Source organism: Lagenorhynchus albirostris, chromosome 1, assembly GCF_949774975.1.
Source record: "Lagenorhynchus albirostris chromosome 1, mLagAlb1.1, whole genome shotgun sequence".
NCBI classification, from domain to species: domain Eukaryota; kingdom Metazoa; phylum Chordata; class Mammalia; order Artiodactyla; family Delphinidae; genus Lagenorhynchus; species Lagenorhynchus albirostris.
In genome coordinates, this window is record NC_083095.1 from 36,931,173 (window position 1) to 36,945,539 (window position 14,367).

Genomic DNA, 14,367 nt, shown 5'->3' on the forward strand with positions numbered 1-14,367 from the left:
AAGGGGGTGGGGTGGGGTCAGGGGTCAAAGGAACAGACGAGAGCTTCTGCTCTCCTGGAAAACAGAGGCCCATGGCCACAGGCCCTCTGCTCCACAGGAGGAGCTTGGCCTTGAGCGTTAGACCCGCTCCAGGACTCGCCCCAGCCCTCTTTTTGGTAGAGGTCCTTTAGGGGGTCACTTTCCCAGAATCCAGCTGGCTCCTAAAAGGTGCTTCCATCCCAGGCTTGCAGGCAGGGCCCTCCGCCCCACCCCCTTCATACCTCTGCCAGCAGATGGTGCTCCAGCCTCCGGCTGCAGGTAGGGGGTGGTGGCAGCCACCTTTTCCCACGGCTGCGGTGGCCTGGCCGTCACCGACTTGCTCTTGATCCGGAGGCTGTACTGGCGAGCCAGCTGGTAGACCTTGCTCTTGACTCGCTCGCTCACATGGCTGTCCATCACATGGGAGAGCTGCAGGATGCGGGGATGTAGTGGGGTCACCAGCTCCCCCTGGGTGCCGCTGCTCAGCTCCTTCACCAGCTCCTTCAGCTCCCGGGCCAGGTGGGCCGGGCTGGGGGGCTCAGTGGGGGAGGCACGCTCCGGCGAGGCAGCAGCCGACTCCTCAGTGATGGCCCCCAGCTCACGCTCCTCCAGGATGAAGAGGGGCTCATGCAGGTCAAAGCTATTGGCCTGGCCTTGGCCTGGTCCCTTCCCAGGGCTGCCCTCAGGAGACTCCACTTCCTCCCAGATCTTCACAATTTCCGAAGACGGGCGGAACTCAGCATCTGTGATGGGAGCTGGGTCCCCAGCATGAGCCTGGCCTGGTCCTGGGTAGTCAAAGAGGGCCCACGAGGCTGCCCGCGAACCCACCTGTCTCTTATGCCCCGGCGGAGCCACTGGCTCCGGGTCTGGCCTGGGAAGGCTGTTGATTCTGGAGACTGAGTTTCTCACCAGTCCTTTGGGGATGAAGGAGAGGCTCTCCCGGCGCCGGACACTGAAGCCTGCGTCGTGGTGCTCTGCACTTTCATAGTAGCTCTTGATTTTGTCCAACAACAGCCGGTCTCGGGAAGAAAGCTTCGATTCCTTCGTGCAGGAAGGCCTGTCTGGCTCCGCTGGGCAGCCTGGGCTCTGGGTCTCTGTCCCGTTGACAGAAGGGTCACTCTCTGCGGCCACCCCCACACTGATGTCCGCTTCTGGAGGGAGCTGAGAGCCCAGGGGGTCTGTGGTGCTCCCTCGTCGGGCCAGGCCCTTCTCACTGTCCTCTAGGCTGACCACACTGCTGCTCCGGCTGGTCAGCCTCGGGGTCCCGAAGCCGCTGGCCTTGCCGTCCTCCAGCGCCAGGCTGCTCCGCCGAGAGAAGCTGCTGACGAACCGCTCGGCGATGACGCTGGCCTGGTCCAGCACAGAGGGAGGCAGGAGGCTCTCGGGCTCGTGGGCGGCCCCCACCTCCTCCTCCTCGTCCTCACTGCTCAGGACCTTCGGGTCCTCGGTGCTGTCGGCCACCATGAAGTCCACCACGTCACCCGGGGGGTCCAGTCCCAGCAGCAGCTGGTGGGTGTCAAGCTGCATTTCTAGGACTTCTGGGGCCTCTGTGTCTGAGGGCATCTCCTCGGTCCTGGGACCTTCCGTGGCAGCAGACTCCTCCTGCTCTGTCCCAGACCCAGGGTCTGGCTCAACCTGGGAGAGCACAAAGAGCTCATATGAGCCAAAAACCTCCCTCATGTGACCCGGGGGGATGTGGGGACAGCACAGCCTGCTCAAAGCCTAGTGAGAGGGGCTGCGGTTTAGGACTGCAGGCCATCAGAATGAGCATGACTCAGGAGTGGGCAGCAGGTCCTTAGGGAGAGGATGTTCCTTAGTCACCCTGCAGCTGGGGTGCTGGGCCCACATTCTCAAACCCGAGAAAAATTCTAGGAACGCAGATGGGGTGACGCGGTGGCACCTCTCAGTGGCGGCCTGCCTGGAAAGCACACGGACACGGTGGGAACGTGCAGCGTGGGGCCAGAGCCACGGCACCAGGACTCCCCTGCCTGAGGGGAGGCGGCTCCCTGAAGCCCCAGTAGCTCCCCACATGGGGGTTGTTCCGGGTTGAAACCCAGGCCTAAACAACTTCCCTGAGGGGCCAGGGTCTCCCGTGTGGATCAGGATCCAGAGGGCAGTAGGACCACGTGCTGGAATCCTGTCAGAGGGTAAAGACGGGGATGTGGCTCCTGCCAGCCAGCCTCCGCCCCCGTGCAGGACTCTGCATGTGCGCAGCGGATGGCAAGGAAGGCAGCAAAGTTGGCAGCTCTCTCTTGATCACCTTGAAGGTCATCTGAATCATAAAACCAGCCAGTACAGGCAGCTTTCCAGAGGAATCTTTACGGAGAACACAGGATAACACGCTATAGCCCGAGGAATCAGACCCGATTCCAATCGTTCTAGTCTAGAACCTGCACAGTGGGACCCAGGAGCCAGGCCTGTAATGTCCAACACAATGGCTGCCAGCCACACGTGACTCCTGAGCAACTGAAATGTAGCCGGTCCACGCTGCAAAAACCTCATACCAAAAAAGCGCAGCATACCTCATTAACAGCTTTTTAACACACTACATGTTGACATGATAGTAGTTTGGAAAAACTGGGTTAAATAATTCTTTAATGTGACTATTAGAATATTTAAAATTACCCATGAGGGGCTTCCCTGGTGGCGCAGTGGTTAGGAATCTGCCTGCCAATGCAGGGAACATGGGTTCCAGCCCTGGTCCGGGAAGATCCCACATGCTGCGGGGCAACTAAGCCCGTGGGCCACAACTACTGAGCCTGCGCTCTAGAGCCCGGGAGCCACAACTACTGAAGCCCGCGTACCTAGAGCCCGTGCTCTGCAACAAGAGAAGCCACCGCTATGAGAGGCCCACGCACCGCAACGAAGAGTAGCCCCTGCTCGCCACAACTAGAGAAAGCCCGCACGCAGCAACGAAGACCCAACGCAGCCAAAATAAATAAATAAATTTTTAAAGTAAATAAATAATTTATAAATAAATAAAATTACACGAGGCTCACATTCTATTGTCACCGGACAGCACCATTCTGAACTCTTTTCCAATGTCACCCAGGCTTCTCAATGTCCTGGCTGTGAGGCCCACCCCGGCGTCTAAGCCTCATGAACTTTTCCTCGGAACTCTGCGAGAGCAAAGGACTCCATTCCACATAACCCCCAGATAGCGTGGGGTGGCGGGAAAAAAGAGTGCAGGCTTCTGGGTCACAGACCCAAGTCTAATCTGAGCTCTGTCCCTTAGAAGCTGCGCAATGCCAGGCACGTCAACCTAACCTGAGTCTTGTTCTCCCTGGTAGAGCTGGCTCAGGAAACAGAAGGAAGAAACAAAACATCAGGCACGTAGGAGATGCCCAGTAGATATCGACACCTTACTCCTTTGCCAGGTGGGACAGGCATGATTTAAGTGTCTGGCACACTAGCAGGGCAGAGCTTTATGCTCTATACAAGGAGGCCTGGCCAAGGGGACCTATACTGGTCACTTCCAATAACTGTGCCCCTTGGCCAGAGACTGCATCTGCCCAAAGGAGGAGGCACCTTTTCTAATTCAGAGTAAGAGGCTGTCGGTCACCAAGCCGCATGCCCACAGGCCAGACAGGCTTCCTGAGGGCCCGAGAGTCCTAGGGAGTGGGATTCCCTGTCCCCGTGGGCCCAACGGGACAGCCCATGCCTGAAAGCCCCATCTGCAGAGCTGGAGATCTGGGCTCAGGCGCCTCTGCACTATCCCCCTCCCGCCTGCTGGCCCCTCACCTCCGGCAGGGAAGACACAGACTCAAAGCTCAGGCACTTCTCAGCGGTGGTTGGAGATCGGCTGCTGGGCCTTCGGCAGCTCTTGGGGTCTTCGGGCTCCCTGTGCCCCTTCCCCTGCAGCAAGCAGAGGGTAGTCGTCAGCTCCCAGGACAACGGGGAGCTGGTCCCTCCTGCATCCCAACCCTGGCAGCATCTCCTGAGCCCCAAAGGGGCTGGGCTGTGTTGGACCTGAGCCATTCCAGAGTCAGCCTGAACTGTCAGGTCTGGGGACTCAGAAATCCCTGCCAGGGGCTTCCCTGGTGGCGCAGTGGTTGGGAGTCTGCCTGCCGATGCAGGGGACACAGGTTCATGCCCCGGTCCGGGAAGATCCCACATGCCGCGGAGCGGCTGGGCCCGTGAGCCATGGCCGCGGAGCCTGCGCGTCCGGAGCCTGTGCTCCGCAACGGGAGAGGCCACAGCAGTGAGAGGCCTGCGTACCGCCAAAAAAAAAAAAAAGAAAGAAATCCCTGCCAGGCATGCGGCTCCCTGTGTGCTGGCCTCTCCCCCCCCCCCACCGCGCCCCATTAGTCATGCCCATTGAGTAGCATGCTGGTTAGCACCCAGTGCTGGAACAACGAATGCCAGGGGCTCACCAGGGCGTGACAGTGAGCAAGGTGTTAAGAAGTGCTGATGGCAGGAAGGAAGGAACAAGGACGGAGGGATGAGAAGGGCAGGGGAGGGGACTCTTGGACGGGCATGCGCGTGCCAGGGGGCATGCAAGGAGGAGGGGGAGATCGAAGAGACACCTCACCATAGCGCCCCGGGAGAAAAGTAGAGCGTTGGCCCGATAGTGCCAGCAGTGGAGGGCGGCCAGCAGGGAGCTGGCAAAGTCGGCTACCTGCTCCGCCACTGCCAGGCTCTCCTCCTCCTCCTCCTCCTCCTCCTCCTCGCCTGGGGGCTCTGGCCCAGCCCCCTGCTCGCGGCCTTCATGCCCTGCCAGGTCCTCCAGGGACACCTGAAAGGCCTGTTCTTCCTCCTCCTCCTCCTCCCGGGCAGCCCCTTCAGCCTCCGACTGCAGGCCCCGAGCACAGGGGGGCTGTTCAAAGTCCAGGAGCATGCCAACACTGCCCGCATGCTGTTCAGAGCACAAGGCCCCCTCGTGACAGGCCTCGGGGCAGCCCCCCTCCTCCTGCAGCAGCTGGGGCTGGGGAGGCTTCACAGAGAAAGCCACATCTAGACCCCCCCACCCCGGTCTCCACTAGGCTCCCACGTGAAGCAGGGGGTTCTCGAGGTGGGAAGCTGGGACTGGGGTCTGCTCAGGAACTCAGGATCCAGAGAGGCCTGCCTGCCCCAGGGAGAGGGCAAAATGAGAGGATCCCGGCCGGGCCGGCCACCACCAGGGTGCCACTCCAGGAAAAGGGTACAGAAGGGTCCCCTGGGCAAGGGCCACGGCTTATTCATTTCCGTGACCCTCATGACAGAGCCTGGCGCACAGTAGGTGCTCGACAGGTGTTTGTTGAGTGAAGGAAGATGATGGGGGCTGACCTGGGCTGTCCCCCAAAGCTGTCCCGTGTGCCCCTGGTCTTACCTTCATTCCTGCTGCTCTGGCTGCTCCGCCACCACCAGGTCCCGGCACAGCGGCGAGGGGGAGGGGGAGCGGAGATCAGTAACCCGGAGAAAGAGTCCCCTCACAGAGGCCTGAGGCCCAGAGCCCCCGAGCGAGAGCGCGTCAGGGGCTCTGCTCCCAGAACCTTCACCAGGTCTCCCGGGCTTTCAAAGGAATGACTGACAGACCGGGAGCCGGGGGTGCAGAATGGCACGGTCACTCGCTCCTGCTGTCACCCAAGGGCAGAGAGACAGGGTGCAAGGTGTGCAGGGGGAGCCCGGACAGCAAGGGGTGAGGCCCACTTCCAGGGCAGAACGAGGCAGAATCCCCTCTGAACTGTCCGCGACGCCCACACCCTGCTGGTCGCCAGCTTCACCCTCTCACCCCTGCCCTAGAGCGCACCTTAAAGGGGGTGGTGCCTGTCCACCCCTCACTCACTCACCTTTCTCGCTGTGTTGCCTGAGCAGATGTCTGGATGGCTCTGGTGAGGAAAGCGAACGGGCAGTCAGAGCAGGCCTGAAGCAGCCCGGCCTGGCCCTGGTCCCACGCTCACAGCGCCACACACCCATCATCAGCTCAAAGTCCACTCCAGCGGGGCCCCCCACAGCCCGAGGGCCTGAAGGAGGCTGCCCTCGTGACCAGCCCACAGGGGGACAGGGCCCGGGCCACTGCCCCCACCCGCCTGGGGACTCTGCTGTGACCCACAGCCAAGAAGCAGCCCCGCCCCCATCCTTGCGTTAGCACACAGCCCGGGGCCCTCAGCTCCGGGGCCACAGCCCCCTGCTGCCCCCTTCAGAATGACGAGCCTCTCTTGAGGGCCCTGGCTCCACCACAAGCCCCACCTTCCTTCCCTGCACGGAGCACATCAGCGCCTTAGCTACACCCAACGCCAAGCCCCTTCACAGCACCCCAGCTGGAAAGCAGAGGTCGCACCCGACTTTCTATGGCCCTTAAGGCCTGGCACCGTGAAGCCTCGCTGCCTGCTGGGGAGTGTTGCCCGGTTGTACAGGAGCTGACCAGGCTCTGAGGACAGAATACAAAACACATCCATTAGGCTGATGGTGTCAGCACCTCGCAACCCGCCTTTTCTGGGGACAGACCTGAGATAGGGAGGCATGTCTCAAGGAACCTGTCTACAGAACCTTGCCCTTAGCCCATATTGCCCTTGACGAACTGGCATTCAGTGGGAGGCCCACTATAAACTTGGAGCCACAAGGAAGGTCTACTGAGGTCTCTCAGCTGTTCCTGGATAGGAGAGCAAACTGAAGAGCCTTTTTTCTAAATGTGCATGGGCACACACATACCTACACTCTATCTGCATCGAGGTAAGTAGATATCCAATTGTTTTTAGAGTGAGAAATACAAAATGCTCTTCTCTTTCATTTTAAAACTTGTAATCAAGAATATTTAATAAGCGGACTTCCCTGGTGGCACAGTGGTTAAGAATCCGCCTGCCAATGTAGGGGACACGGGTTCAAGCCCTGGTCCGGGAAGATCTCACATGCCACGGAGCAACTAAGCCCGTGCGCCACAGCTACTGAGCCCACGTGCCTAGAGCCCGTGCTCTGCAACGAGAAGCCATGAAAAGCCCGCGCACCACAACGAAGAGTAGCCCCCGCTCGCCACAACTAGAGAAAGCCCGCATGCAGCAACAAAGACCCAACGCAGCCAATAAATAAATAAATAAAAGAATATTTAATAAGTGACAAATGATGACAACACCACCTTACTTATCCATATAGTGTACTTATCTGTCCATCCCAGCTCTCTGGAAGTAGGAAGCAGAAAAGGCCCAGAGGCAGTCAGAGTAGATGGCTGAGAGCAGGCCCTAAAGCACTTCCACTGGCCTGTATCCCCCCTCATCCACTCACTGGTCTGCTTTTACACACGCTTCTCGCACATTAAATCGATTAATTTCTAACAGAAGAGGGAAAAAGGAAGGGCTACTAAAGAAACGCATGCCAAGACTGATAAGGAGAACTCTTCAGTGTAAAGATGGACACAACACCTCAATGCCAGCTGTCTCTATGGCAACCCACAGCCCCGCCTCCCCCCAAGGCCCCAGAGAATGGAGCTGTTCACACGCCACAAAGATGCTGCTACACCGACTCCAGAAAGGGAAAAGTTTGACCGTGTGGGCCTCCTCTATTTTATAAGGCTCAAGCGTATGAAGCATGTTTTAGAAAGATGTCTGTTTCATAACGATTAAAACTAAAACATGAAAACAAACAAAACCCAACTCTTAGCGTTTACAGGCTAAAATCTCAGCCTTGTGGAAACCTGAGCTCTGAAGCGGATCATTTCCTGAGTGCCCTGCTTGCTGCAGTTTGGAAGCTGATGTTATGACAGGTAATGTTACTATTACCACCATCACCACAGTCCCTTACTGACTACCTCCACGTGTCAGAAGCTTCCAGTTCAAAGCTATGGCGAGTTAAGGGGGAATGTTGGACAGAAGAATTATAGGAGAAGAAAGGAAAGGGGGGAATTCCCTGGCAGTCCAGGGGTTAGGACTCCGTGCTTTCACTGCCAAGGGCCTGGGTTTGATCCCTGGTCGGGGGACTAAGATCCCGCAAGCCCATTTGGGGCTTTTAACACACAGCACCGTAGCACTTCTGCAACCATGGCAAGTTTGCCTAGGGTTCGAGATCCATCAGCAACAATACCAAACAAAACAAAAACACAAAAGCTTTCCAAAGACCGCTCAGCTCCACCCTCCAGAAGACCAAAGCCCGTACAGCAATCCACACAGCTGCTCAGAGGACCCGTGAGCCATGCCAATCAAACCCAACTCACCGTGGGGATCCCAGTCAGGACACATCTCCCATCACTCCTGAATCTTTCTCTCTAGGGGTCTCTGAGATGGTCCTCACCCCAACTCCCACCTCATGTGTAAGTTTGACAAGTGCCTGGCCGAAGCCAGATCCATCCCTGGGCCTCGACTGAAGGCGAGGGTAAAAACCGAGGCAGAAAACACACACATGCACCACTACAAGAGCCGAGAATAAAAGCAAGGTTTTCTCGTTTCAACAGACGAGTCACTCCGATACCTCCAAGTACCCAGCAGCAAGCCGTCATGAAAGAAAACCCAGGAAAGCAGAACTTTTCCCTGAGACCCAAAGTAAATATTTCCTGTCTGGATTTGGTGCCACTTGAAATCTAACTCATTTTCCCCACGTCCTGCCTCTGCTCTGTTCCAGAACTGGGCTGGGGACCATCCATGACGTCTGAGCGTTACTCTGGCTGCCTCCCACTATCTAAGGTTTTGATCGCAGAGGAGCTAAGAAGGGGGGCCTTGGAAAAGGAGGGCTGTCCAGCCCTGGGTAGGCAGGAAGGGCCCAGAGGGGCCTGGTGGAAGGCAGGATGCTACAGACACACCCCATTTACCCTCCTTCCTGCCCTTTCCCAGGATTTCCAGAGGGTGAGAGCCAGCCCCAAATGCTGCTGCAGAAGGTTCCCCACATGGTCAAGAGTCCTGGAAAGAAGCCTCTCTGCCCGCACAGCCCCTGCCTTACCAGACTGCCGGCGCCCCTGGTGCACATGGGTGGACGCCTCATCCTGGGAGGCCTTCTTCAGGCGCTCTGGGCTGTGGCGGTACCGATTGGGATCTGCACCCAAGAGAGACAACCAGGCCTTTGGGATACTATCACCCTTGGCGTGGACTCTGCCCATTCCTGACCACAACTCTGCTGCCCAGCCGAGCTCCAGGGGCCACAAGACTCCAGAGCTCCCCCCTCTTCCATCTTCCGTCCTCTTCCATCCAGGAGCACGAGGCAGAGTCCCAGCCACCAGCAGCACTGAGCCCTAGTCTTGCAGTAGACCCCCAGTCCTGACAGAAGGAGCCTCCCCACCCTCCCTGCTCTCTGGAATATAAGTATCAGGCAAAGCTTCCTCAGGTCTGACCTAGAGATGTGCACCGTTAGGGACAAGGCAGGCAGAAAGGGTACACTTACAATAGGAATCCATTTCCAGGATGGCTTCTTTGGCCTGGAAGGGAAAGGAAACCCACCGCGTTGCTACCTTGGTACGTGCCGTTTTCTCCCTTGGCCCAAAGACTCACTCTTGCTGCACCAAGGGCCGTGGCATCCGCTGAACTGATCCCCACTGTCCAGTGGGGCCAACGTCCAGAAGGCGAGGCCCCCGTGGACCCCGGAGCTGGTTCTGAGGGACCCTCTCCCTGTACCCCATCAGAAGCCCTGGGAGCTCACCTTCTGGGGGATGGTGGTGTGGTGGTTCTCCAAGATGAGCCTCTTGATGTGGTGAGTCCAGCTCCGTTTCTCCTCCACAGTTTTGGCCTGGGAGGACCCGAGGGAGAGGGTGCGGGGGTTATCATGACAGGCCTGAAGCCATCCAGCGTGCGCTGGGCTTCTGCCAAGGAGGGCAGAGGCCAAAGAGGGCCTGTGCTGGGGGCTCTGTGAGGTTACCTTGACTCCTCAGCACAAGCCTGAGAGGTGCCCACAACGACCTCTCCCTTGCAGAGGGAGACTCTGAGGCTCGTGCCGCCGCGCGAGGGGGCGGGTTCTGTCCCCAGCCCGCGCCCCAGCCCGCCCCTCACCTGGATGTTGTACTGCTGCTTGCTGTGCTTGTAGTGTGTGACGGTGAAGCACGGGGATTCTCTGGTGCTCTCGATCAGCATCAGGGAGGAGCACTGGGGCAGAGGGAGAGGGCAGTCAAGCACGAGGCGGGGAGCTGACCTGGGGCCCCAGCCCCTCAAGACCATCTGGGGAGGCAGGGAGAGTAATCTTGAAGGGTGGAGCTGCGTCCACACCAACCCGGGGCCCAGTGAAGGCGACACGGAGTGGAGCCCGGCCGTTGGGACGGTGGGAAGGGGGCAGAGGAGATGGCGGTGGCCTCGTTACCGGGATGTGACCCTTGTAGACAAAGTGATCTCCCCGCTTCTTGGTGATGAGCAGTGCTTTGTCAAAGAGGAAAAAGGTCTTCTCGTTGCGCACACGGTGTACGCGGAATGTGCCCTCCAGGACGAGCTCCCCATAGGTGGTCAGGTCTGGCCCCTTCCAGTTGATGAGCAGAGACTGAATCTCCTGCAGCAGCGAATCCCCGACCCCCAGGGTCAGGGCGCTCGAGACCCTGCTGGGAACCACACAGGGCCCCAGGAGCCACCGCCTGGGTTCTGCAGAGACACGCTGCACCAAGGGCTCCCCCCAGAGTAGCCCATCCTCACCGACACCACCCCTCAGCTCGCATTCCCTCTTCCAAACCCCGCCCCACCCCTGCCTGGACCTCCAGCTACCGGCCCCAGAGCACCTGGAGCCGGACTGCGTGCTCATGTCTCCTCTTCATGTCGTTGATGTACCAGGCCACGCAAGTCATGGTGTCAATGGCATCCTCTACCACCTCAAAGCCGTCCTCTTCTTCATCAAAATGTTTGGCGATTTCCTGTATGGGAGACAGGGGCTTAGGCAGCCCAGACTCAAGGGCCCTGCCCCTCCCTCAGGCCCCTGTGTACTCGGGAGGACCCTGGGGTTACCTGGAGTAGCAGGTGGTACTTGAGGATGCGCTGGACTGGCTTTAGGAGGTAGGAACCCAAGGGCAGTGAGTGCTGCAGCAGCTCCTGCCGGTCCCGAAAGAACTTGGCCTGCTGCTTGTCCTGCATGCACTCGGTGAGGGCGGCCACTGAGCTGGGAGTGGAGGAAGGGGCCGTCACCAGGGGAAGGCCTGCGTGCGGAGGTGGGGTGCTCTGGACTCGCCAAATGGCTCTGCTTTCCCTCTCCACCCTCATTACTCACTTGGGGTAGTTGTTGCAATACTGGGTGTAGATATCAAACTCTTGGCTCTAAAGAAAGACCAAAATTAGTAATTTCAGGGAGACTCCCGTTTGACTATAAACCTGGGTGTATCAAACACATGCCCCCGGCCCCCAGAGCACTCTCCCCGAGCATCTGCAGAGCCATCTCTGTGCCCATCTGTCTCGGACATGCCGTCCACCCAGCAGTCCCTGGCTCCACCCCAAAGGCCCTTCCTATCTGAGGCCGGGCACTCAGCACTTCCCCTGGAGAGAGGCCCCCAGCAAGGCAGGATGGAGGCAAGGACCCTGCCCTTCTTACCCTTTCCACAAAGCAGCTGGCCACAGCCACCGGGTCACTATTGCAGCTGTCCAGGTCTCTGAGTAGCTGGCTGGGTAAGGGGAGAATGGTCATCAGACACCGGACCGCTCGCAGCCTCCAGTCACCACTACACCCCCTCCCCACCCTCCTGGTGCCCACACACACGCCAGCCCTGGTGTCAGCGAGCCCTGCCCGGGGCAGCCAACACAGAAAGTATCCAGCACCACTGCAAAGGTGGGGGACAAAAAAGAGCCATGCGTTCCACAAGCAGGAGAGGGAGAAGGGACACCAGTACCCACCTCGGGAGGGGACACAGCTCCTCTGCAGGCAGGGGTCAAACACACAAAAGCAGACATTAAAGGGGGAAGGAGAGAGGGGGAACTCGCAAAGAAACCAAGGCCCCCAGTTCAGAAGGATAGAGGAAAGGGGAGAGACAGGGTGAGTCTCCCAGCACTGCTTGTTCTTAAATGGGGGCTCTAGAGGAAACCCCAGTGCTCCCCCTGCCTTCCCCTCCTGTGCTCCTCTTTGCCCAACTCCCCAACCCCCCGCCTAAGTCTCGCCTCCGTCTGCCCTCCCAGCTTGACCAGCAGGAAGTCCCTCTGCCCATCTTAAGGCGCCTGGGGTAAGGTTCCTCCTGTCCTATCAATACTGTCCCCACAAGTTCTGCTCCTCCGGACCAGTGCCCTCTCTCTGGGGAGTCTGGGGGCGCCGAGAGCCACTCATGTGTGATCTTCGTGGAGCCCCTTTGCCCTGAAGCAGCCCCTCGCCAGGCCTCGCTTGGACTCCCTCATCACGCTTCGCCTGGCTTGTGTGTTCCCCTAATGGGTCAGATCACCTCCAGGGAGCCCCGACTTCCCATGGAATCAGTGGGAAGGTGGAGGAGAAACGAAGAGATCTGCACTGGGGGACCAAGATGAGAGGGACAAAGGGGCCACGAAGGGACAGGGGAGAGGGCATCACGTGCAAGGTTCAGCAGTCCCCTGAGGGGCGCTGGCCCAGGCTGGACCCAACATGAACACGGCCTCAAATGAGCACATCAGCCCCAGGGCACACGGTCCCACAGGCCCCCTCTCCTGCAGGGAGCTAACTATACCACTGTACAGGGATGGACCACCCTTCCCCACCCTCAGAGATCAGACCCTGGCCCACGTGTCACAGCCCACGAGACCAGGGACATCCGGGGCTCCTCCCCAGGCCCTGAGACGGGCCTCACAGGCAGAACATGGTGCATGTCAGGCCCGCTCCATACCTGTTCAGTGCGTAGATGCTTTCTATGTTCCCAAAAAGGGCACTGACTTGCTCCGGGTTCAGCAGCCCAGGCGTGTCAATGATCTTCAAGAGGTAGTCCTGCGTGGAGTGAGGCGTCAGGGCCCAGCCCCCCAGGCACAATCCTGTCCCTTCCCGTCTTCCCTCTTCTCCCCCAGCCACACCTCATTTCTGTACTGCATGTTACAGCTAGGACACCATTTCACAGACATCACCCACTGTACTGGGTTGGATAATTCCCCCTCAAAATTAATATCCACTTGGAACCTCAGAATGTGGCCTTATTTGGAAATAGGGTCTTTGCAGATGTAACGATTAAGGACCTTGAGATGATACCATACTGGATTTAGGGTGGGCCCTAAATTCAGTGACTGGTGTCCTTATAAGAGAACACAGAGAGACACAGAGAAGGCCATGTGAAGACGGAGGTGGAAACGGGGGTGATAAATCTGCAGGTCAAGGAACACCAAGGGTTGCCAGCAACCTCCGGGAGCTAGGAGAGCCCTGGAACGCACCCCCCCCCCCTCAGAGCTTCCGGAAGGAACCAACCCTGCCAGCATCTTGATTTTTGACTTCTGGCCTCATAAACCAGGACAGGATAAACTAATGCGCCTTAAGCCACAGTTTGTGGTTGTCTGCTAGGCAGGCCTAGGAAATGAATACACCTCCCTCCGCAGGGCAGAGAGCTCCCTCCCACGGTCACCTCGCCCAGTGCGCCTCCCAGTGTGAAGCACACGTACATGGCCCTGCATCTTCAATCTATGGATGAGGGACCTGAGGCTGGGCGCTGTGGGGGTGGTTTACGCAGGTGCCCAAGACCCCGTAAGCAGGAAACAACAGGGCAGGAATCTGGGCGCGGGCCAGGTGGGGTCCAGAGCCAGTTTCTTCACTGCGGTTCAGTCTCCGCTAAGCACAGTTGTCCCCGCTCCCTATCAGGGGTGCCTACGCCCCGAGCATCTGCGGGAAGTTCTGCTGGCCCAAGCTACTGATCGGACCCCAAGTCATAAGGCAGCGTGAGCAGCCAGTGGCTTCCCGGGGCCAGAGCCGTGAGGCCTCCCCACTACTCCATGGGAAGCACCTCCTGGAGACAAACATGTCAGGGACAACTTTCCTTCCCTGGGTGGAAGTAGGTTTATGCGCGAGAGCTGGGCCACCCGAAGCCAGAGGCCAGCCCCAGCCCCAGAGGAGAGGGTGGTCCCCTCCCAACCTTAGCTCCGAAGCCCCGCGGGGGGCGAGGGGTGAGCCTCACCTCTACGATGCTGCGCAGGTCCTGCACGTACGTGCGCTCCGTTTCCACGATTTCCCGCACTACTCGACCCACGTAGCTGAGCTTGTGCGCAGGCGCTACCGACGCCCGGCTGTTGAAAGGGGACAGGGGGCCCCTCATGCTCAGCCAGCTGCTGGAATTGTTGCTGGGGAGACGCCGGCCGCGCGGGGAGCCGGCCCCGTTCTTGGCCGAAGCCTCGGAGCCGCTGGGCTCCTCCATGGCCCCGCGGCTGTCACGGGAGGAGCCTGACGAGGAGGTGGTGGAGGTCAGGCTCACGGGCCGCTCCTGGCTGCCATCTTGGTGGAGCGAGGCAGAGACGGGCATCCTTGCATTGCTGCCTGGTGGGGGCGCTCCAGGGAGGTTCTGGGCGGGACAGACAAAGGGCAAACCTCTGGAATCCTTGCAGAAACAGAAAGTAAAAGGGT

General features: G+C 59.0%; 1 protein-coding gene across 22 annotated transcripts in view; it reads right to left on the bottom strand.

Annotated features, from left to right (window-relative positions):
- Positions 1 to 14,367, bottom strand: part of PLEKHG3 (pleckstrin homology and RhoGEF domain containing G3) — a 60,869-nt gene that overhangs the window by 19,876 nt on the left and 26,626 nt on the right. For 13 of the 22 annotated variants that reach the window (XR_009539092.1, XR_009539095.1, XR_009539096.1 and 10 more), the window contains exons 2-18: positions 13,925 to 14,305; positions 12,659 to 12,756; positions 11,410 to 11,479; positions 11,092 to 11,138; positions 10,833 to 10,983; positions 10,610 to 10,741; positions 10,204 to 10,386; positions 9,900 to 9,992; positions 9,553 to 9,639; positions 9,298 to 9,331; positions 8,860 to 8,952; positions 6,278 to 6,367; positions 5,787 to 5,825; positions 5,327 to 5,346; positions 4,550 to 4,873; positions 3,760 to 3,873; positions 261 to 1,653 (exon numbers count right to left, since the gene is read on the bottom strand). Coding sequence is in view for 19 of the 22 variants with exons in the window: in XM_060141442.1 (XP_059997425.1) it covers positions 261 to 1,653; positions 3,760 to 3,873; positions 4,550 to 4,873; positions 5,327 to 5,346; positions 5,787 to 5,825; positions 6,278 to 6,367; positions 8,860 to 8,952; positions 9,298 to 9,331; positions 9,553 to 9,639; positions 9,900 to 9,992; positions 10,204 to 10,386; positions 10,610 to 10,741; positions 10,833 to 10,983; positions 11,092 to 11,138; positions 11,410 to 11,479; positions 12,659 to 12,756; positions 13,925 to 14,266 (3,310 nt within the window). In the remaining 3 variants the exon portion in view is untranslated. The other 9 variants (XM_060141473.1, XM_060141534.1, XM_060141525.1 and 6 more) reach the window with 6 other exon arrangements.